At 45.9% G+C, this 23,404-nt stretch overlaps 3 protein-coding genes across 6 annotated transcripts; 1 reads left to right on the top strand and 2 right to left on the bottom strand.

Moving 5' to 3' along the window:
- Positions 1 to 747: 747 nt before the first annotated feature.
- LOC133948632 (proline and serine-rich protein 2) lies at positions 748 to 6,583 on the bottom strand. Its single transcript, XM_062382509.1, has 4 exons — positions 6,446 to 6,583; positions 5,405 to 5,579; positions 3,644 to 3,923; positions 748 to 3,478 (listed from the first exon to the last, which is right to left on the bottom strand). Exons 2-4 carry the CDS (start codon positions 5,468 to 5,470, stop codon positions 2,085 to 2,087), a joined length of 1,740 nt encoding a protein of 579 aa, XP_062238493.1. The 5' UTR covers positions 5,471 to 5,579; positions 6,446 to 6,583; the 3' UTR covers positions 748 to 2,084.
- Positions 6,584 to 7,460: 877 nt separating this feature from the next.
- On the top strand, positions 7,461 to 16,648 carry rab3ip (RAB3A interacting protein (rabin3)). 4 transcript variants are annotated; one of them, XM_062382719.1, is made up of 14 exons: positions 7,461 to 7,597; positions 11,360 to 11,474; positions 11,626 to 11,733; positions 11,941 to 12,110; positions 12,247 to 12,418; positions 12,811 to 12,906; positions 13,542 to 13,619; positions 13,803 to 14,003; positions 14,089 to 14,217; positions 14,336 to 14,448; positions 14,581 to 14,604; positions 14,936 to 15,035; positions 15,142 to 15,211; positions 15,316 to 16,648. In XM_062382719.1, the coding sequence occupies exons 3-14, from the start codon at positions 11,653 to 11,655 to the stop codon at positions 15,396 to 15,398; spliced, it is 1,317 nt and encodes a 438-aa protein (XP_062238703.1). In that variant the 5' UTR covers positions 7,461 to 7,597; positions 11,360 to 11,474; positions 11,626 to 11,652; the 3' UTR covers positions 15,399 to 16,648. The 4 variants fall into 4 exon arrangements, with proteins under 4 accessions (XP_062238703.1, XP_062238705.1, XP_062238706.1 ...); XM_062382720.1 differs by lacking the exon at positions 7,461 to 7,597 and adding an exon at positions 7,717 to 7,803; XM_062382721.1 differs by lacking the exon at positions 14,581 to 14,604.
- On the bottom strand, positions 16,248 to 21,311 carry tmem19 (transmembrane protein 19). Its single transcript, XM_062382723.1, has 8 exons — positions 21,103 to 21,311; positions 20,203 to 20,353; positions 19,695 to 19,808; positions 18,424 to 18,561; positions 18,276 to 18,352; positions 17,990 to 18,167; positions 17,270 to 17,479; positions 16,248 to 17,092 (listed from the first exon to the last, which is right to left on the bottom strand). The coding sequence occupies exons 2-8, from the start codon at positions 20,330 to 20,332 to the stop codon at positions 16,932 to 16,934; spliced, it is 1,008 nt and encodes a 335-aa protein (XP_062238707.1). The 5' UTR covers positions 20,333 to 20,353; positions 21,103 to 21,311; the 3' UTR covers positions 16,248 to 16,931.
- Positions 21,312 to 23,404: the final 2,093 nt, after the last annotated feature.

Here is a 23,404-nt window from a genome sequence, read left to right on the forward strand (position 1 = left end):
TAAATACTGCTGAGCATTCCAATCATAAAGGGGCCCCGCAGGTAACAACGCATTGTTTGGCCCCTGTGGACCCCCATTGCACAATGTGTGGTCCTTATCTCCAAGAAACCAAGCAGCACTAAGAGCTGAAGGATCATTGGAGTTACTAATTACTGGTGTTTAGTATAAATTCAACATGTTTAATCTGTTTTAACCAGACCGAGGAAAAAGACTTGGATTATGCAGAGTTTTTATAAGTATATATACTTATATGTTGGGAATTTAATCAATTGATACTGGTTTCAAAAAGGGACTTTTGTGTTTTAACCTCATCAAACCTGCAGCTAATTCTAATCCAAACCCTAAGAAGTCTGAAACGGTGGTGATTGGCCAGAATGTTCCGTTTGCTGTAAATCTCAAACGTCCTCAGAGACACAGGGACCATCGTCTGTAATGAGACTGTCCCTGTTGAAGTCTCACGTCCCAGTCCCAGTCCCAGTCCCAGTCTGGACAGTTCACTTCTGTGCCGCTGCCGCTCGACGCACAAGAGGCTCAGTGTGAAAACTCAACTTCCTGTAACTCACCTATGACACAGTTCAGCGACACAAGGAGCAACACAAGCAGACACACACAGTTCCTCAATTTAAGGAATTTCATTTAAATCATGTAACTTTTCTTTTTCTCACATATTTCATCAACTTCCCGGAGAATAATTCAAGGATCTTCAAATACCAGACTGAATAAAAGAGAAACACCAGGAAAGACGTTTGACTGTTTCGTTTAATGATTGACAATAATTCAATATTACATATATTAAGATTAGAGCATATTTATATATTTATATATAATGTGGACATTTCAAAAGTCAGACAGTCGACCAGGCTGTTTCCATAACAGCATCTGCCACGTGAACGCTGATCTTCCTGTTCACCACTGCCACTGTCAAAGTCCTTGTTCTGTGCAGATGTGTCGACTCTTGGAAACATTTCCTCATAATGTAGTTATTCACTGTATATATATATATGCACCATTAGATACTTCAAAAAGACTGTAGATGAACTACAGGGAACCGGAGTCTGTAAACAAAATTCACAAAAACTATTCACACAGAGTTTTTCTGTGTGAAAATATACTTCAAAAGTAACTGTAGGGGAACTACAGAGGCCGGAGTCTGTGATAAACATTGTAAACGTACACACTGACTCACACACACACACGCACACACACACACACACATTCATGCTTTTGCAGTTAAACAGTTAAATAACACACTTGGAAAATGTCAAACGTCTGAAACAGCCAAGTTGTCGACAGGAGAACAAACACATCAGTAAACCAGGATGTATTTCTAGACTCTGTGGGTTTAGTGCTTGTGTTTCGTACAAAACGATTTGTTCGGCCGGCCCTGAAGAGCTCATCGAGAAGCACTCCCTCTGCGCGGTACAGACAAGTGAGAGTCGAACCCACGAGCCCATTCCACAGTCTGTGGTCGGGTGTGGGAGGTTCGTCCACAGAGTAAAAATATCCTCCAGCCGCTCAGCTCCACATCACGGTCGGCTCCTTGTCACGTTGTTGTCATTAGTCCACGACAACAACACAGAACTCTGTGCGACTGTTCGGGTCTTTTCAGGATTCATCCAGAAAAGTGCTGTCAACTTTCTTTGTGCCCGAAAAACCCAAAAAGAAGAGAAACCTCCCACCAGCTGAATAAAAGGCCCAAAGTCGGTAAAACAAACCAGTAAGAACAGAAAAGGGTCAAATATTTCATAGATTTAAAATATAGAAAATAAGGTGATTTGAGGAAATGAGGCCCAGAAGGATGGTCCGCTGCTTCTCTTCACCTCGACCAACTGAAGTGCAGACGTGTGAGACCTTCAGAGAGTCGACTGCACAGATGCTGCACGGAGACGTTTCCATGCTGCAACTGGTTGAACTGGTTCCTCGTGAGATGCAGCTCCTCGGGCCAAAGTATGTCTCTCTCCAAACAAACCGACCACACCTCAAACTCAGGTCACACATGGAGAAACTCAAAGGAAATCACCTCCACCCGCAGGCCCAGGCTCCGGAGGTGGAGACTGAACAATAGCTGAGTTCATGGAGACTTTCTACATCAGCCCCAGTTTCCTCAACGCCTCCTTCCTCGATTCCTCCGAAGTTCCCCGTCCAGCGAACTGCACCGTGATTCCCTGGGGCCGGAACATGGAGCTGGGCCTTCGCTTGTGGTCGGGGGTCGCGGCTGCTTTCTGTGAGTGCGGGGGGGCTCTCGGGGCCGGGGCCGGGGCCGGATGTTTGAAGCTCCTTGCTGGAGGCTCTGAGGGGCGAGTTGACCCAGAGGAAGAGTTGATGGTTCGGCTCTTCCCTCCGTAGCTGTTGGCCTCGATGGGCTGCGGCTCCGACCTGGGAGGCGCCGGCTGACTCTTGGTGATGTGGGAGCTGAGGATGTCGGGGAGGTTGCTCCTGGTCACAGCTGGAGGAGGAGCAGGGTTCATGACCTTGGTCTTTCCTCCGTAGGTGTTGAACTCGCTGGGGCTAGCCAGTGCAGGGGGGAGGCCTTTGGGATCGGGGCTGGACGGAGAGGACACAGGTTCACTTTTGGAAACAGTAGGGTGGACCACGACTGATTTCCCTCCATAGCTGTTGGAGGTGACCTCATGCGGGGGGGCCACAGATGCTTTGTGTTCATAAGGAGATGGAGAGAAGCTGTGACGTGTGACGGCTGGAGGGGAGGGGCTCGGCTGGGCAGATCTTTCCTCCAGGCTCCTGAGGGAAGGCGTTCGCAGGACCTCAGCTCTTCTGTCAGTGTACCCGCGGCTCTGAGGCGGTGTTGTGGCGCTGGTTCCTGATGTTGGGGAAGCTCTGGCCTCTGCACCTGGGCGGGGGTCCAGTGAGGCGCTGTCAGGAAGCTGCGCCGGACCCCCGGACATGGCCCGGTTCCTGTTGAGGCCGAGCTTGGACAGAGCCTCCATCCTGGAGATGCTTGGTGTGGGATCCCTGAAGGAGATGCTGCGGGTCGGAGTGTTCTGAGCCTGCTGCTCCGCGGCCGGCTCTGGATCTACCGGTAGCAAAGGATTCGACGTTCCCGAGAGGTTTGCCAGCATCTGGTTCCGTCTCTCATGAATGTGCACGTTAGCCAGAGACTGGCTCTGCTGCTCCTTGTTGCCCAGGATCACGCTGATGTTGGCTGGGAACCGGGACGGCTTGGCCGAGGTAGGAGGCCCGTGTTTCCCTGGTTGATCGGAGCTGGGACTCGGGGGCTTGTCGGAGTTAAAGCTGCGATGGCGAAGGAGGTTGGAGGCTCCACCGGCCTGGTTCTCTGCCATCTGCTGTGCGATCAGCACCGGAGTGGGGATGCAGCCGGGGGGGTGGTAGGAGGAGTCCTTGGACCCATAGCTGCCACTTGGGAGCGGGGGGTTGTACTCTGAAGGAAGACTGTCCATCTGATCGTGCCAGGGCTTTACCTCCAAGTGGCTTTCAGTGTGGGCCACAACACTCTGGAAATCTGAGAGGAACAAAAGGTGAAGTGAGAATCTTCAGCTTCAAATGTCACTTTGAACCTTTCTGTGATTTAATAACCTGCTTGTTGTTGATATCTAACTGAAAACCAGTTGAATAGATTATACAATATTCTGTTGTTGTTGTTGTTGTTGTGTTTTCAGTACGCTACCTGGACTGGTGGGGTTGAAGACCCGCTCTCTCGTCTGCACCAGGTCTGGTCCCGGCCGGACAAGGTCTATGATGTCCTGGTTGGGATTGAGAGGTCCGGTCAGGACTGAGGACACAGGGACACGCGGGTGGGGATTTGACCTGTTGACCTCTCCGGCGGGGCCGCGGCCTCTTGGCGCCGTCCTCTTGTAATCTTCCGTGAGGCTCTCCTCCAAGGAGACGATGGTGTCGTCGAAGAACTGGATGCACTCCTGCACCTCCTGGCTCAGAGCGGCGTCCTCCTGCCAGGGACACAGAGCGAGGAGAGACATTCAGCCAGGAGACATTTATTCTGATGCAGTCCTGCTTCATTCACATCTTGTCTTCCATATCAGTTAGTTCACGTCTTCCTCTTCCTCTTCCTCACGCGACAAACCGTCCACCGTGACTTTCTCCTTCAGTCGTCATGTGAACACAGATCTGTTTGTTCCTTCATCTCAATCCTCACAACTCCTTTCCCACACTCCCCCCCCCCCCCAGTTACCTGTCCTGCTCCACAGAGCTGCCACTGACTAACAACACAATGACTCGTATCGAGTAACAACACAATGACACAGCTGGCTATCTTCACTTCATGCTCTTGTTGTGACAACAATGCTTTCTGGGTCAAGAAAGAACTTTTTAAGATTCGATCAGAGAAGTTTTCATCACTTTCACATCGTGAGAAGCTGTTTTATGACTTATGAATAATTTATGAATATTGGTAGAAAACATCAGGCACGTTCAGGGACCTGAAGTCTGTGAAGTCAAAGGATCTTGAATCGTTAAATGTTGTTAAATTAAGATTTAAAACCAATAACTGAACGACAGTTAATGGAACTCAACATATTTCATGTGTTCATTAACATCACAAGTCTCAATCTCAGACGATATCTGAACATCTGGTTCATGTTTGTAGTGACACAGACACCAGAGCGATGGAAGCTGCTTATTAAAGCTTCTCAAGGTGACGACCTTCAGCTCGTGGTTGTTGCTCCGGGTCTTGTTTTGCTTTACGCACACAAACACACCTGCAGCAACACCCGACTGAAACCAACACCGGCTGAACACCTGCTGTGCCGGTTTCTGCTGCAGTGAAAGGTGCTCGTCAGGAGCTAGAAAACTGCAGCTGGACCGGTTCAGTGTTGTGTGTCTCTTGTGAATTGTCGTGCTCGAGGCAGTCGAAGGGATTGGGTTGTCGAGCAGGTGAAATAATGAACGTTGTTAGGATGTGACGGCTGGTGCATTGTGTAAACACCACACCGGTGACGCTGCAGTTCAACATCATCATATTTACTCTTTTGTTCTAGTTCATAAATATCTATGAGACACATTTAGCAGAAGTTTGTGATTCTGGAAAGTACAGAAATGAGCTTTTCTTTCCAAACATTCAAAGCTTTGAATCTTTTCTTTTACGTTCACGTGTCCAACTCCTCACATTCCTTCAAACTCATATTTAATCACAGACTCATAAAGTGTAAATAAAGATGGACGACGAGTCTCCACTTCCTCCCACTACCTGGTAATAAGCCAATAGAGATCATGGGATGAAGCCACGCTAACAAGGTCCTGCTGATACCCGGGCTTGACCAATCACGAGTCAATCTCAGCTGTCAATCATCCCATTCACATCAGTACAGAACTAATTCAAGCTGTCTGATTGGTCGGTTACGTGTATCTGCTGAATCTTGGCCCACAGCCTCTGACTGGTGGTGATCACCTCAGATGTTTCTCAGATACTCACAGGTCTGGAGTTTCTTCCATTGAGCTCGTAGTGGAACTGGGGGTTCGCCTGCTGAGGGGCGTTCATGGTGTGAGGGGTCAGAGGTCAGCTCATGGAGGGTCCGTGGTTAGAGGGCGACAGTGGAACCAAACCCGAATCACATCTGGTCTCCTGAAGAATCATCCAATCCGTGCTTCTGGAAAATGAAACGGAGGAAAGAGGAGAAGAGGTGGAGACGAGGTCATTCAAGGTCAAACTGTAAGAAGAAGGAATGTGTGACTTTATAATGAGCAGAAGGAGTTGTTCTTCGATTTGCTTCCGCTTTTGAGGAAAAAATCTCAGCGTCTCACATCTCAGACTTTTGAAACCTGCTGATGACCCGGAGCTCTGCTTTCATCTTCCTTTGATCTAATGTTCCTTCATGTAAAATCTAATCGTGATAACAACGTCACAGAGTCGCACCTGAAGGACGAGTTCCTCTGGAACAGGTCGAGCTGTAAAACCAGCTCCTCGAGCTCGAAGCATCGAGAACCGTCCCAACATTCCTCTGTCACGCTGCTCTGATTGAAAACCTACTTCTGATCAGACGAGGCTGAGAAGATACGTCTCAGTTTGTTACAGATCTCTACAGATTTATTTGGATTGTACTTAAGAAGAAATCACATATTTCTACTTTTATATCTTTGCAATAATCCATAAAATAAAACATATAGCAGAACAGACAGAATCATATTTATTGTAGATGTTTGACACCCATTTAAATATGTTGTATATATAATAATATGCAATATTCATTACATACTATAACATACTTACACAATACAATACTATATAGTTGCAGTGTACTTAGGCAAACACCTAATATTACTACTTTGTATGTATTTCAAAATATATTGCTTTACATATTTAGCAAAAATTGCAATGTATGTATATTTTCAATATATATATTTGTCAATGAAAGTTCACCCAGTGACATAAACATGTCAGAGCTGTAAGAATGATCTTTAGACAGTTTGTCGAAGTTAAAGGAGAAATAATTTCATATTCTCATTCAGGACTCACCGACAGCTCCACTCATCCGTCACCTGAGCACCGACACGTCATCAGTCGTCTGTTCCTCCAGATAAAAGAAGTTAATCTGTGACTCGGTTGTAAAAAAAGTTAAGTCCAGTTGTTCTCCTCCTCTCGAGTTGAGCTCTGCTGCGTAAAGACACCGACTGCACGTTGTGAGGCATTTATAACCCAGAGACAGACTCCACCCACGTGTGTGTGTGTGTGTGTGTGTGTGTGAGAGAGAGAGAGAGAGAGAGAGAGGGAGGGAGAGAGAGGTTTCGTTTAAGTGTGAGAACAAGTGTTCATATGTTGTTGGGAGGTGATTATAGTGGCACAGTGGAAAGTTTTTTCTCCCCCCCCCCCCCTCCTCAGTTATTTCCAGGAAACATTTCTGGATAATAATTATTCTCAGGAATACATTTGAATTTACTACCTGAAAAATTAAGTGTTTCCTTATAACTGTGACATGTTGTATTTGTATTGTAGTTCCACTCATTGATAAAGTACTTTTAAAAACATGGAAGAGGGTAGAAGGAATTTATATGAATTTATTACACATGATTGATCTGGATCAAGGTGAGACATAGTTTTTGTTTTATTTGCTTTTGACAATAACAATCTGGGGATTTTGAGTCCCAATGGACAAAAGACAAACCCGGAAGATAAACTGATAAATAAAACAAACAAGAATATCAGAGAATGTTCTGAAATCATAATAAATCTATAACTTAATACTTTATAATGAGTTTTTAAAGAAGGATTAAAGGACCTCACACACACTGATTTGTGTGTAATGGGCGCCCCCTGCTGGCTGCAGCCTGGAAGCTCATTCCCTCTTTGACATGAGTAAAGAAACGTTTAATCCCAAAGTTTGAATAAACGAGTCAGATCTCGACACTGGACTGTTTTTTAAAATATGAACTGCACCCTTATTCATACGCAATATATCATTTTAATTCCATGTTTCTGGTTACATTTTTCTCTGTGCTGTCAAACCACAGAGGTGAAGCTCTGGTTTCCGGGTAGTCCGTGAACGCAGCTCCATCCACTCGGACCTGCGTCACCAGCTCCGCTCCTTCTTCTTGTATGTTGTTTATTTATTTGTTTGTTTGTGTTTATTTATCGGTTCCGGTTCCGCTGCTGCTGCTGCTCGGAGCTCCGGTGAGTCAACATCAACCGACCCGGTACCGTCGGTGCTGCTGGTCTCCATCCTCAATGCAACTTGCTAATGATGCTGGCTAGCTTAGCTGCGTTCAAATGCATAGTGGTATGTGTCCAATATCGGACACTGTAGCGTCTGTTTCTGTGGCTCCTCGGTCCGGCCTGCTGATGCATGCTCAGCCCGCCGGTGCTGGATCATACTACCGGTAATCGCAGCCACATTTATCCGGGATCCACCTCCTGCTTTCGGGCATATTAATGATTGTGGCTTGCTGCGGCCAGGCTCCATGAGCTGGCCGATAATTGAATCAGGGCGGTCGTCGCTAACGTTAAGACGCGAGTCACTGATAAATATCTCGCGTTGATTGTGAAGACAATAATAATAATACTTGTAGTTTGTTTTTTTGTTTGTTTACTCCCGTTGAACGTCACGTGACTGCCGCAGCTAGCACAGATGCTAAAGTGCCCTCTGAATGAAGCGGATGATGCTGCTAAGCTAGCGTTAGCCTCAACATGTGAACGCCCGACAGCCGGACACCTGAGGCCGACCCGCGGCCCAGAGACGCCGCTGACAGGCACCTGTCATGCGGCCGCTGTCACTCCGCACCCCGCGTGTCTCTGTAACAACGGAGCTGTTAGCATCTTTAGCTTCAGGCATGCTAGCCGCAGCTAACCTCAGCTAGCCGTCACCTGTCACCTGAAAACAGGTGCAACGACCAGATACTGCGTTTCATTAGAAACCTGAAGCACCTGAGTTGTACTCCAGTGTTTCAGATACATTACTGAGTATTAATACTGCGTTACATGTCAGAGGAAATACTGCAGGGGGGGTAAACATATAACATCAGAGCAGAAGGTCAAAGGAGAATCTCATCTCATCTGATAACGAAAATAATCATAGTGAAGAAAATCCTCAGTTCCATCATATTTAAAATTTGCTCCATGTCAACCAACCATAACAGTAAAATAGTGCTAATTATTAATGCATGAGACATAATAACTTATGATATTTGTAGTAAAACACTTGAACTGCAGTGACAGTTTCCTCATGACACGTTTTCACTTTCAAACGCAGGAACAGAAAGACAGAAGACGATTAAAAACAAAAGTAATGCGGTTTATAACATCTGCTCCTCAACACGTCAAAACTGTGATCACTGTAAAGCTGCAGCCAATTACTACCTGAGGCCTTTTACTAGTTATTTCAATTATCTGTTGTTTTCTGTTTACAACTGGGTTTGTTTTTAAATATCTAAAAATAATGAGAACGAGAAACACGTGTGGAAGTTTCCATAATCCAGAGAGACGTCTTCAGATGTGACGGTTTGTAGTATCTGCTGGTTCCAGTTTTATTTTATTCTTCCACCACAAAAGAGGCGCAGATGATCAAAGTAGTGATTATTTCACAGAAGTTCAGGGCGATAAATAAGTCACGGCCGTGTGTTGGATCCTCAGGGAACACTGTCGATTTCCATTTATTGGTCACGATTCTTACATCATGAGGCGGGTTGTCTGTAATGTGCAGTTTATTGCTGATAAATGTAAATTATTGCACTCAATCTGTATTTTAGAAAAGATCCATGAAGTGGAAACAACTGATTTTAATATGTGAGTTTAATCTTTTATGCTAATGTTTCTCTCTGACTTTAGTTGTTTCCACGTTGTTCAGTTGAATATCCGTTCATCTCGTTGTTTGTGTCGCTGTCGGACGATGTGGAGCGTGTGACGGCTGTGATCTCACAGGATTAGGTTTAACCAGAAGGAACTGGATCCATACCCAGCTCCCCCAGCGTGTCGGGTTACCACAGGCTCTCTGGGACTGGGCTCCATGGAGACGGTCAGAGGGGTTGGTTTGAGGCTGGGGGGGGGGGGGGGGGGGGGTTCACCTGGTCTGACTGACTGGTGCGATGCAGTGGGACGTTGTGCACTTGCAGACGTTTGGTTCAACCTGTTCAGTGGTGCATGCTAACAGCTTTTACTACATTTGCAAATTTAATTAAGTAGGACGAATGCATTTTTGAAGCCATTTGCGGTCTCAGATTGTCCTTGAATGCACCACCTCAGCTGCTTCTTCACAACAACAACAAACCTTTGAGCTAAACGACAGGACGAGAGTCAATAAGTTAACAAATTAGTGTGAGGACACAAAGTCAACAAACATTTTGGAAATCAAATAATATCGTCAGAAAAAAACTGTTGTTCCAGATTCTCACTAAAGAAGATTTGATGGATTTTTACTGGTTTTGTGTTAAAGTTGCCCCGACTAACTGTTTTCATTATCGTGAGAATTTTCACAAGTGTTTAGTCCATAGAATATTGAAATATATATTTTCCAGTTCCTCAGTCAGAAGTGATATCTGACTCTTATTAACAGAAGGAGTTGAAACTGTGACGTAATGATACTGATATAAAAAACACTCACAGACCTGGTGGTGACGTCACGTTTCGGACTCAGACAAACTTCATTTGTCTTCACCAGCAAGTCGCCTAATTCTACTTTGTATGTTTACTCGGTGCAGGACACGCCCACTTTACACACTCAAACACACTCACACACAACATACACCTAGAAACGCAGTGAGCAGGTTGGACCTGTGTGATGTTCATCATCCTGTTCAGCTGACAAAAACAAAAGGAAGGTGAAGTCAGACGGACGGATGCAGAGAATCACTCTCGGATTATTTTAAGAACAGATGACGACGATGATGATGATGATGATGATGATGATGATGAAGAACTCTGGTATGATAACAGACCTGCTTTGTTCTCTGAGGAGTCGTCCGTCCCGTTTGAGCCAGAAACTAAAGTCCGGTTCATAAACGGATCATAAAGCACCAGGAGGTGGTAAAAGAGGAGGCAGGTGTTGAGTCTACATTCTTACACAAGTACACATTTTATTGTCAAGATCAAGTTAACTTCTATTGTCTTTTGTCCTCGTACAAAGTTTACAACCAAGAAACTTGTCCAGAGTTCAGTGCAGGTCTGAGACCAGCTGACGTGGGCTAACGGCTAATAGAGAAAGTCACAGCGTCGACGCAGCTGAGTGTGTTTCTTTGTCTGGTTCAGTTGAAAGGAACCCTGCTGTGTTTTCATGCTTTGTACAGTTCACGGGTTGATGTGTGTAATGTTGTGTTAGTGCAGTTCTCTGTGGCTGGTGTGTGAACAACGTCCGTGAAACTGCAGACAAACAAACACGGAGGGAAACTTCATCTGTGGTCTGAAAGTAAACGGATCAGCCACAGGAGTTTATCGTATTTTTGTGGGACTGAGAACGTTAATGAATCTTGACGGTTGCATCATTACAGAGTGAAGCCTGAGAGCTCAACAGCAGATTGATGAGAAACATAATCGATTTTAAATCGTGAACAACAGGGACGAGAAACTGAGCAGTTTTCATTTAATGATGTTTGTATTGTGGAAAATTCTTAGAACTCTGAGGTTCTGGAAGAATTTCTCCTCAAGAAGCGACTCAACCCTTAAAAAGACAATAATATACAATCATAACTAACTTTATTTATGTCAAACTTTTATTAACAGCGTTTTAAAGTCCTATATCTCAATGTTAAACATGGTGGATGTTCTTCCCTGATCCCCACAAGTTTCGTCTTCATCCACATGTTTTGTGTAGTCTCGCTAAATATCAGAAGGTGAAAAGAAGCTCAGCAGCAGCGAATGAGACGAAGTGGTCCGTCAGTTTGAAATGGTCTTTTTGTTTCATCCCTGTGAGCCAATATCAAAACTTCTCTTTCTCATTCTTACAAGGTTTGAATTGTTCGGAGTCTCTGGTAAATCGAGTTTCACTTGGAGTTCGTCTGATGAACGTCTGACTGAAGCAAAGACTCGATCCTCCACCCGCTCCGTCTGCAGCTGCACCATGGTACATGAACCACACACACACACACACACACACACACACACACACACACACACACACACACACACACACACACACCCCTTCAGAATCAATGTTTTGTTCTGACATGTCTGTTGTTGCTCACTCACACCTGTGTGTGTGTGTGTGTCTGCAGCGTGTATGATGACTGAGAGCAGCTGCTATGGCCTGCAGCAGCCGTGCAGAAACTCTGGAGGGGTTCCATGAGGTGAACTTGGCCTCGCCCACCACACCTGATCTTCAGGTAGGTCAGAGGTCAACGTCCTCACTTTGCAGTATTGGTTTCAGATCTGTCAGGAACGTATTTGACTTTTCGGTCCGTGTCCCATCAGCTAACCTGGAGGAGGAGGGGCTTGTGTCACTGTCCCACACTTGAAGTTGGAGCAGAAGTTTGGTTTGTCTGTCTCCCTGCTAACTGTCACTGACTCTCTGTTTTCCCTCCGTCCTTCAGAACCAAGCGGAGCAGCAGCGCCTCGCCGCTCGTCACAGCGCCCCGCCCACCTCCCTGTACCGCACCCACTCTCTAGGATCCGCCCCTCCTGGGCGCCCCGCCTCCCTGCGAGCTGACCAGCTGCCCACGCAGCCCGTGTACTCCACGCCCCGGCACAGCCACAATGGAAGGTGAGAAAAACAAGCTTTTGAGGCAAAATTAAAACTGTAAAGTTAAAGAGAAAAGATCTTTTCATGTGTAAAGACAGCGGCCAATCAGCTGTCATCCATAACTGACCACTGCTGTGTCCATGGTGACCATCCACAGCGTGCCAGGCATGGACCCGGAGTCCGCCGAGGGCAACTTCCTGTCCGGAGAGGAAGGGGAGGAGTGCAGCGCGCTGAGCGACAGTCTGTCACGCCTGAGGAGTCCGTCAGTGATGGAGGTCAGAGAGAAAGGACAAGAGAGGCTGAAGGAGGAGCTCGCCAAGGCCCAGAGGGTACACACACACACACACACACACACACACACACACACACACACACACACACACACACACACACACACACACACACACACACAGGCCCGCGTGCACACACTTTTAAAGGAATTAAACTTATTTAAATGTGAGAGTTGTTCTCTCTGTGTGTGTTTGTGTGTTGACATCATGTTTCATTTTAGTATATTTGTTTTGTTATTTTTGTTTATATTTATTTAGTTTCAAGGCTTTTTACTTTAATGAACATCTTTAAATACTATTATTTTATTTCTTCATCTGTTTGTTTTATCGTTGCCATGATATGATTTGACTTTCATGTGTTTTATTTGGCCATTGTTTTTCTGTTGTTTTCTGTTTTTGTGTGTTTGTGTGTGTGTGTGTGCGTGTGGAAGGAGCTGCTGTTGAAGGATGAGGAGTGTGAGAGGTTGATTAAAGTCAGGGACCAGCTCGGCCAGGAGCTGGAGGAGCTCACCGCCAGTCTCTTCCAGGTCGGTCCATGTCTCCTCCGTCTGTCCGTCTCCTCTGCTTCCTGTTTCCTGCTTCCTGTTTCCCGCTTCCTGTTTCCCTTCCTCCTGAGGCAGCAGTCAGACACGGGACGACCAAAATCTCAAAGTCCAGAAATTTTAAATGGAGACGTGACAGCTCCTGAAAAGTGTTGGGAGGCGAAACATCCACGGAAACGTTTCATCAGCGTTTTTTAGACACGAAAGCTGGAAGCAGCAGAAGGTTGTCGGGTCCGAGTCGTTCACACAGGAACATGTGGGGACATCCAGACGAGGGGCGGAGCCTGTAGAGCGGCAGGGGCGGAGCCTGTAGAGCAGCAGGAGGCGGGGCCTGTAGAGCAGCAGGAGGCCGGACATGACGTGTTAATGTGGAACGATCAGATTCATTAGGTAGAAAAAGGCGGCGAACATCTTTTTGAGTTTGACTTGTTTGTGAATCTGTCCGGTCGAGCTTCAGAACTTGTTCCTCTTCTCATTCCTCCTCCTTGTTTTCCTCATAGCAGGTGTTGGGACTTGATCTGTGTGTGTGTTTCTGTAGCTTGTGTTCATGCTGTTCCTTTAAATACGCACTGAGCTTGTGTATATTGAAAAACAAACATGTTGTGTGTGTTTTTATGCAGGAGGCTCACAAAATGGTCCGAGAAGCAAACGTGAAACAGGCTCATGCTGAGAAACAGCTGAAGGAAGCTCTGGGAAAGGTGACGACACTGTACACACATGCTCACACACACACACACACACACACACACACACACACACACACACACACACACACACTTAGACTGTTCCTCGAGTCTGTGCTCATTGTACAATTTAAAGTCTCTGTAGTGAATTACTCCTTTCACACGTCTCCTCCTCCTCCTCCTCCTCCTCCTCCTCAGATCGACGTGCTCCAGGCGGAGGTCCAGGCCCTGAAGACGTTGGTGCTCTCCTCCCCGACCTCCCCCGTGGGCGAGCTCCCCTCTGGAGTGAGGAGCGGCTTCAGGAAGGGTCACAGCAGGAACAAGAGCACCTCCTCTGCCATCCTGGGGACGCAGCCCGACCCGTCGGCCACGCAGCCAATCGTACGCGAGTGTAGAGAGGTATGGGGGGGGGGGGTCACAGAGGGAAGGTTAAAGGTCACGTCTCTGTAGGAACCCTGTGTGACTCTGACCCGTGTTGCTGCAGGTGGACATTCAGCTGTTCGGCGAGTTCAAGGCGTGGAGGGAGGAGCCGACGCTCGACCCCAGCTGCTGCTTCCTGGAGCGAGTTTACCGTGAGGACATCTTCCCGTGTCTGACCTTCAGCAAGAGCGAGGTACGACGAGAGGCTTCATCTGCTGCTGCCCCCCCACTGTCCTTCAATGTCCCTGTCCGTCCTCACCTGTGTTCTAACATCCCCTTCGTCCTCTTCATCGTCTTCTCCTCTCCCTCAGCTGGGTTCGGCCATCTTAGAGTCGGTGGAGCAGAACACGCTCAGTGTGGAGCCGGTCGGGTTCCAGACGCTGCCTGTGGTCAAAGCCTCGGCGGTGGAGTGTGGAGGACCAAAGTGAGAACACACACACACACACACACACACACACACACACACACACACAGACACACAATCTCTCGCTCCTCTTCATCAAACTTTCACTCTTTCATCATCATCTCTTCATCTTCCCTCGATTTCCTCCTCTAGTGGTCGCAGGGCCGAGCTCGTCACGTAAGTCTTCACTCTCTCACTCACGCTCATCAGCATTTTGTTTTAACCCCCCCCCCCCCCCTCTTCTAAACAATCTTCCACCTCCTGGCAACTTGTCATAATCCTCCTTCCTTCCCCCCCTCCCTCCCTCCCTCCAGGCTCATCAGAAAGACCCTGATGAGACGTTTAGCCGTCTTCCCTCTCTCCTTCCTTTCTCTCTCAGCTCCCCCCCTCCCTCCTCCAGTCTTTATTAGTCGTGTACAGTTTGTTTTTTTCGGTGAAGGTAAATTCTTCCTCTCGTTCACACAAATGAAAAACTTCCTCAAAGAGAATCTTTCTGTGTCTCGTGTAGAAAATGTGCCCTGAGCGGTCAGACCAAAACCTGCAAGCACAGAATCAAGTTCGGAGACTCGTCCAACTATTACTACGTCTCTCCCTACTGTAGATACAGAGTGAGTACACACACACACACACACACACACACACACAAACTGATTCCAACACATGTTGTCTGATGTTGGTTCAAGCTGCTGATTGTTGTGTTGTTGTGTTTTTCAGATCACAGCAGTTTGTAACTTCTTCACCTACATTCGTTACATCCACCAAGGCCTCGTCAAACAGCAGGACGGTGAGAGACACTCACACACAGACACACAACTTCTTTTACCGCCATGTGACCGTCATGTGATCATCACGTGACCGTCATGTGACCTGGTTGTGTGTTGGTTCCAGCTGAGCAGATGTTCTGGGAGGTGATGCAGCTCCGCAGGGAAATGTCCTTGGCCAAGCTCGGCTTCTACAAAGATCAGCTGTGACGGACACCCCGCCCTCCCTGAAGCCCCCCCCCCACCACCACCACCTGATTCTTCCCCGCTCTCATCCAACCATTTCAGGAAACTTCCTCTTCCTCTCCCCCCCCTCCCCTCCCCCCCTGTGTGAGTGTGAATACCTGTGGTTGTTTTCAAGCATCACAACAAACATGACTCCTCCGGAGGTTTGATTCCCAAACGTCTCGTTTCCTTCATGAAAACCTGAAACACTCCGTTATATAAAGAAACTGATTACGTTTAAAAAAACATTTGCTTTTCTCTCACTCTGCTCAGAAATTAAATTTTAAAACCCTTCAGTCAGTAAATGAGTAACACGGCTGCAATAAATCTTTTTACATTCCTCAGTTAAAAGAACAGCGTCCGGTTAACGTGAGCATTTCTTCACATCTGATTCAAGTTGTAAGTTTACAAGAAAATATAGAATGTTAAGAGAAACTAGTAATGTAGAGTAATTATATATATTTAATGAAAAATTGGAAAAACCTGCAATGTTCTGCTGAAACATTTCTCCCATAACAAATTCCCATCAAACATTTTTTAAGTTTACTCTTTTTTGATTTTCAGTTTAACAGAATTAAATGTTTACAAAATTGATTTGTCCTAAAACCTTTGACTTAAGTTTCCAATCAATTCTAAAATGTATGTTTTTTCTCAATAACTTTTTTTCCTTGTAAAATTACAACTTAGATTCTTATTCTTCATAAAACTTCATCTGTACAACTTCTTCACCAGTTTTTCTTATAGTTGTTCCTTTAAAGTCTCAAAGCTCAAAGAGGCCGCGGTGAAAACACTAAAGACAAAATGACCAAGTTTTAAAAGACGACCAAACAATCATTATTTAATAAATTAAAGTCTGTATAAGCTTTATTTTAGTTTGCGTGGGATATTTTGTTTCTTCCACAGTTGAAGGTTGTACAGTTGCACAGATAATCAGAAGATCACAACAACAAACATGATTTAAAAATATCAACATTTTTATCATGATTTCATTCAGTTTGTTTCAGGATCGTTGGGTCAAAGGACAAAAACCAAACTGTTAAGACTCAGTGTGACGTCTCCAGACTCGGACCCTTGTGTTTAATGGTACGTGTAGATAGTACAACGTGTGTGTGTGTGTGTGTACGTTAGTACGACTGTGAACTTTCTACATGTTGATTTGAACCTGACTCCACGGCTCCTCCTCCCAGTCAATGTCACTCTCCCAGTTTGGTTCAGTGCCTTTTCTCTCAGACACTCTGAAATAAAAACGGTGATACCTCTGGAAACCTGCAGGTGTCCTCGCCTCTGTTCCCCCCCCACACACACACCAGGTCAAAGGTCGAGTGGGAGATTTGAATGTGTCACAGTTACACTTTATATGTAGGTATTTCACAGCCATGGAGGGATTGTGGAAGTGGTTTAAATAAATAGATTCGTAGAGCGGCCGACAGCGTCCGTCTCAGACATGATTCACACTTTCATATCGACTTCGCCCTCCAGGAATGTTGTTGTCGTGACGGTGTGTGTCCGTGGTAGTGATCACTGCACCCACAGGCCCCACGCCAGCCCCGGCAGGATGAGGGCGACGATCACGGTTGAGAAGAGGTTCACTGCGTTGTTGTCTAAGATCGGTTTCCCACAGATCCACCTCGTCGTGACCGACTCGTAACTCACGACCTTCCCGATGCTCGAGTCGAAGCCTGAAGACACGAAGAAGAAGAAGAACAAAGAGTCAGAGATGATTGTGAAGATTTACAAATTAATGTTCTTTGACATTTTGGTGATTTTCTTTGTGTCCTGATGTTAGTCAAGCATCAGAAACGTTGTGTATCTGGATACACAACGGACCATTTAACTGGTCTCCACGCTGGTCCTACCTGAGTACTGGAGGTGAGCTCCCAGGAACGAGTCCAGCATAGAGCCCAGCAGCCCGGCCACACCCCCGTACACTATGATTGGCCACTGGGGGTCCGACAGGTGCAGGTTGCTGACCGTCAGCAGCTGTGTCACAAAGTAGGCCACGCCCACAGCGAGGCCCCCGAGGAAGCTGGCGACGAGTCCGACGGGCGTGACTCCTCCGTTGGTTCCTGGAAGTTCACAGAAACAGAACTTTATGAACTGATGCATCAGAATCTATAGAATCAGCTCCAGGGAACATTTCTAGGAAGTGAAACCTCAACAGTTCTCAGACTCATTCCTCCTCCTTCTTCTTAAAGTGAATCCTTTCACACAGAAAAACCGCTGGTGTGGTTGTGTGTCTGTGTGTGTGTGTGTGTGTGTGTGTTCTGTAGCTTCAGGTCAACTGTTCCAGACGGTTCTAATCAGCTGTGTAATGTGCCAACATGTGAACACAAACTGGTTCCCACTGAGAGATGAGACCTCCACCATCAACAGAGCTGAACTCTGTGTGACTCGCTCGGGGGGGGGGGGGGGTTATCTCACTGCGCCCAGAGTGACATCACAGCTGTTCCCCACGCACACAGTCGACACAGTGGACAGTCGGTCTGTGGGCGACCACGGGGGGAGAGAGTCTGACTCCTCGACCTCGGGATGATGATGATGATGATGAGGAACCAGAGGAAGCAGAGCTGACTCACCTGCCGGGACTTCCTTCCAGGTGGTTATGAGTCTGGGCAGTGATTGGCTGAGGACGGGCCCCACCTCGGACGCCCAGGTGTCCCCGGTGCTGCAGGCGAGCGCGCCCACGAGCGAGAGGCACATCCACGAGGCCGAGTACTGTTTCCCGAAGTCGATGGCGATCTCCCCCGGACCCACCTGAGACACAAACGCCATTTTGAAAGAGTTACAGTCTCAAACCAAGAGGAGATAAACACGACTTCATTCTAACAGATCCTACTTTACGATGGGATTCTTTGGATTCACCTCGATCATGTAGAGCAGAGCCAGCTCCGTGGGGACTCCTCCGTTACAGAAGACCTGAACCCAGTTCCTCGAGCCCCCTGACAGACACAACACGTTAACTCACTCATAGGAACATTTTGAAAACAGCGTCCGCCCTCGAGCTTCGTACCTTCTTTGTACTCTGCGTCTATTTTCTTCTTCTGCGCTCCTCCCCAGCGAGTCAGTCTGGAGGAGGTGATGAAAAACATCAGCAGAGACGCGAAGAAGCTGTAGTTCGCCATCGTCAACACAAAACCCACCAGGAGAGCTGAGGAGACACGCGGCAGTTAGAATCACACACTAGTGTTCAAACAAAGTGTGTTCATTGTGATGAGGGAACCTGTGCACGACAACTGGGCTCGATGGGAACACGAACACACAACAGCTCAATTCATGGTTCTCACTGTTTCTCTCATTAAGCATCAAAAGCTGAGAGGAGACATGACGTGGTCTTTCAAAACCAACGTCTTGAGGATTTAAATTTGTTTTTTTGCTTTTAAATTGAAATGATTTGCTTTCTGTATCTCAGATTCTAACTTCTGCACAACACAAAGGCATCTTTCAGTGTTTTGACGAACCATATGTTCCCACACTTCTTTTGATCGCTGCCCGATGCTGCGTGGACACGAGCTTCAGATAAAGAGTTCAGTGAGAAACCGTCGACTTCAGAGCTTCAACCAAAGTTTCCCAGCATGCAAACACAACAGTTACCTCAGAGAGACTCACAAATTACTGATTCTATTTTCTAAATCAGTTAATGTTTGTCACGCAACTTTATAACACATTCTTTGTGCATCTGTCCTGGATTTCATGCTGGTTACTTTTTATTCGTCTTTGGTTTTTAAAGAGGGACATGAGACGACTGAGATGTGTGGACGACGAAGAACCAATCAAAAGTCTGAATTCCCCCTGAGCAACGTCTCAGGGGGAATTGATGAATTCACAGAAGAGCCTGGAGGCCGATGATCACAGGATCTGCTTGATTCAACTTAATCCCATTAGATATCATCTTTGCCCAGTAAACAGACCCGAGGCCTGTTTTAAAAAGTGGGTGGGGGGGGGGGGGGGGGGATTTTCCTTGAAACAAAACTGGGTCGGATCAAAACAAATCATGGACCAATCAGATCCCTGCAAGATAACAGAGTCATCGTTCTACAGCTGTTTCGGGACAGGTTGCTGGTGTTTCTAATGTGAAGCAGCAGCAGCAGGTTGTCGGGTCTCGACTCGTTCACAACAACAGGAACATGACAAACTACGTGAGGAATAATAAATGTCATCACACGTCCAGAAGAGTTGACGATGGAGAAAAGAAAAGTGTTCATGGGCCGTTTGTCTTCAGCCTGATTTAATAACAAGAGGATTTCTAGTGACGAGTCAGTGACTGGATCCCGGCCCGCTCACCTCCCAGCGCTCCCGAGGGATCCAGGCTGTTTCTCTTCAGCGCTCTGACCGTCACCACGAGGGGAACCAGGATGGAGAACAACCAGCGCCAGGGGGACACAGGCTGCAGTGTGCCTGTTGACACATAAACACACACACACACACACACACACACACACAGTGGTTTTATACATTTTTTTGAATTAGATGATGAATTCACAGTGGCACAAAAACCTCTTTCTGTTGGAGACGCCCCAAATAAAAAGCTCTGTTGTTTGAATCATTAGAATCAGTTCAGATCCGTGTCCGTCCAGACTCCTGTGATATGTTGTAAAAGACTTGTTGCTTGAGTCGTGGCTCAAAACATGTTTTGTGATGAATTCAGAGAAGAGCACATGATTCACTTTTTAGAGGACATCCTCCAGGAGAATCTACCGAGGCTCCGTGCAGCTGCAGAAACATGAACACTCCTCGATATAAGGATAGAGCAGAAAAGGCCTGAGGGGGGTTTCCCACCCGGGCAACTCACCATAGTAGGAGCTGATGGTGAGGGAGGTGAGCCAGAAGAAGAGGGAGAGGGCCAGAGTGGCGCACAGCACGATCATATCAGTCATCATCTTGATGTACTCCTTCAGCAGCACGCGGTCCTCAGAGGTCATGGTGGCGGCGGCCGAGTGGAGCTGCGAGGGCGGAGCAACAGGAGGAGATCACAATAAAGAGAAACTCTCATTTCTGTGTGTTACTGCTACAGGTCAAGAGGTCACAGGGTCCCAACTCAAACACCAGCGTTAGAGACGACTGAGAGGAACAAGAGGAGAACTCGGACACATCTGCTCTTTGATCTACATCCTGATATATATATATATAACCCCGACCTCCTCCACGTTAACAGATGGGACACGTGACGTCTCCACTCTGACATGTTTGAGTGTGGAGAGATTATCAGAGTCAGACCGGCTGGTTTGACTGGGATTCACAAACACACACACACAGCAACACAAACAGCAACACAAACAGACACACACATTGCTCAGAACAGAGACAGAAAACAAACCATGTCGTGCGCCTCCTCCACCCTTCAGTCACGTGTCAGTTAACATCCGTGTCGTGTAACATATGTTATTTTAAAAATGTTGTATAGAAGAAAGAAAAGGTGTTTCAAGTGTGTACACAATTAAGATTAAGGAACCATTTTCTGTAAAGTCTCTGTGAAAAATCTAGATCCCAGAACCTCACAGAATTCCTGAGACTTTTACGATGGTGCATAAATAACAGATTTACACAGATCTGACACATGCGGAATGTCCCTCGGGGCCACCGTCCAGCTGACTGAGTGACAGGTGGATCCCTGATCGAGAAGGTTCTGAGTTCAAGTCAAATCAGAGTTTAAACAACATGGAGTCGAGTTGTGTTAATGTTAGTTACTCACCGGAAACCTCCATGAAGAGTCCCTTTAACCCGCTAACGACAACCTGGACTAACTTTAGCTCGGGTGCATGTGAAGCGGACAAAAGGACCAGACTTATCCCGGGTCGCTTCCGCGGCTGAGACGCAATTTATTATGAGAAGAAGAAAAGAGAAAAAATCCGCTGAAGCTCAGCGATCAACACCTGGGCGGTGGCAGGCCGGAGGTATTAAGTTAACGGACCAACTTCCGGTAACAGAGCGCGCACTGCTCTTAAAGAGACAGTCTCGAGGTTTTATAACAGCTGAGAGAAGTAAATAAAGTACTTTTACTCAGTTACTCTTGATTATGTACTACACAACTAACTAAATCAACTCTTTGAAACTCTCCTCTCCTTCCCCTCTTCATCTCCTCTCCTCTAATAAGAACTATAATAATTATATTAGTTGTACTATTTTATTATTTGCAGAGGAATCTTGCTAAATGTGTAAATCCGATGGTGAATGGTTCATTTTGAGTTGCACAATGTTCAGAAGGACAAATTTCTGCGATGTCTAATCAATGAGAGAAAAAAACTGCCACTCAATTTTCTTCCACTTGAAAAAAATGCAATAAATTGCAGCAGAACATTGAAGAGGAGAAGTGAACAATCATTCCTTTCACATCCATAATGTCACAAACTGTTTTTATTTCCATTTTCCTGCGTTGCCCGGATTTATTCAGCTTTTTAAACATTGTATAAATCTGTGATAATTCCTCGACGACCTGGTTTGAAACAGGCTTGAACACAGAGTGATGTAAGATCCACAGCAGAGACACACAAGCCTCAGTGTCTGGATGTGAACACATACCTCCAAGTCCTTTCTGCTTAATTAGCCTTCAAAGTCAATTAAAGGAAGCGGAGGATTCATGGAAAAACACATCATAAACTCTCCTTGCCTCGCGTTAAATGTCTATAACCGGTTGACCCTCATATAAAAGCTTTATTCTGTACAGCAAAGGGGAGAGCTGTGCACAAGGTGCTGCTTGAATCTGTGGTCACATGGGAAGCATCCTCCTCCAGAGAGCGGAGGACAGACACGGCTCTGTCTCCCAGCGTCCACACACTCGCTCTGTTCACTGTCCTTCAGCTGCAGCATCCCAGTTTTGAAACACACACCCACTGCATCACTCGGGGTTTTTCTGTGAACTGGGCATCATCGGGACTTTTAACATTTGACACGGCTCAGATCGGTCACGCTAACGGATGGAGGGGTTCGACATGTGCATGTGAGAATTCAGCAGCTTCTTCACATGTGAAACACAAACTCCAGAAAAGGTCCAGACCCTATATTTTGCTAAGTTCATGTCTGAAAACAGTTTAACAGTTTATGACGATTATCAAGGACCACAGCCATCCAGGCTGTGGACTTCTCACACTGTTGCCGTCTGGCAGACGTTACCGGAGCATCGAGCACGGACTACCAGACTCACAAACAGCTTCTACCCCCTAATTTAATATTACCCAGTCCTTCATCGTGTTAACTGCTACTTCATTTGACTTTGACTTGACTATGTTATATTTATATATATATTCATATTCATATTATTTTATTTAATACTCCATTCACCCTGTCAACTACTGCTATACTTGACTACATTATATATTACGATGTGATGTTATATGTTATGTTAGATTATAGCATGTTTTTTTTTTTCTATCTTCTGAATAATCACCATGTACATTCTGCTCCCGAATCATACAAATACAAATACACTTACTTCACATATACTTATCTTATTTAATATTCCCCACTTCTTCACCCTGAAAACTGTTGCTTCATTTGAATTTATTTGACTATGTTATATGTTATACATATATTCATATTATTTTATTTAATATTCCCCACTCCTTCAACCTGCAAACTGCTGCTTCAGTTAACTTTGACTTTAATTTGACTATGTTATATGTTATACATATATTCATATTACTTAATTTAATATTCACCTGACTGTGTTATATGTCATATGTTACAATGTTATGTTACACAGTATGTTATTTTTTTTGTCATTTTGTAAAGTCGCCTACTGCGTAGATGTTTGCTGCCATGTCATAAGAATTTCACTGCTCCGATGACGCTGTCATTGGTGCATGTGACAATAAACTTTGATTTGATTTGATTTGGTTTGACTTGATTTGATTTGATAACAACTGTTAATCCCCGTAAAAAAACAAACAACAATATTGAAACTCAAATGATAAATGATTGCTTCTTTAAAGATCACTGCATGTAGATTTTAGACACTGTCTGTTACTTAAGATTACAATGAGAGTTGGTTCAGACGC

The sequence above is a fragment of the Platichthys flesus genome, chromosome 23 (assembly GCF_949316205.1).
Source record: "Platichthys flesus chromosome 23, fPlaFle2.1, whole genome shotgun sequence".
Classification (NCBI taxonomy): Eukaryota; Metazoa; Chordata; class Actinopteri; order Pleuronectiformes; family Pleuronectidae; genus Platichthys; species Platichthys flesus.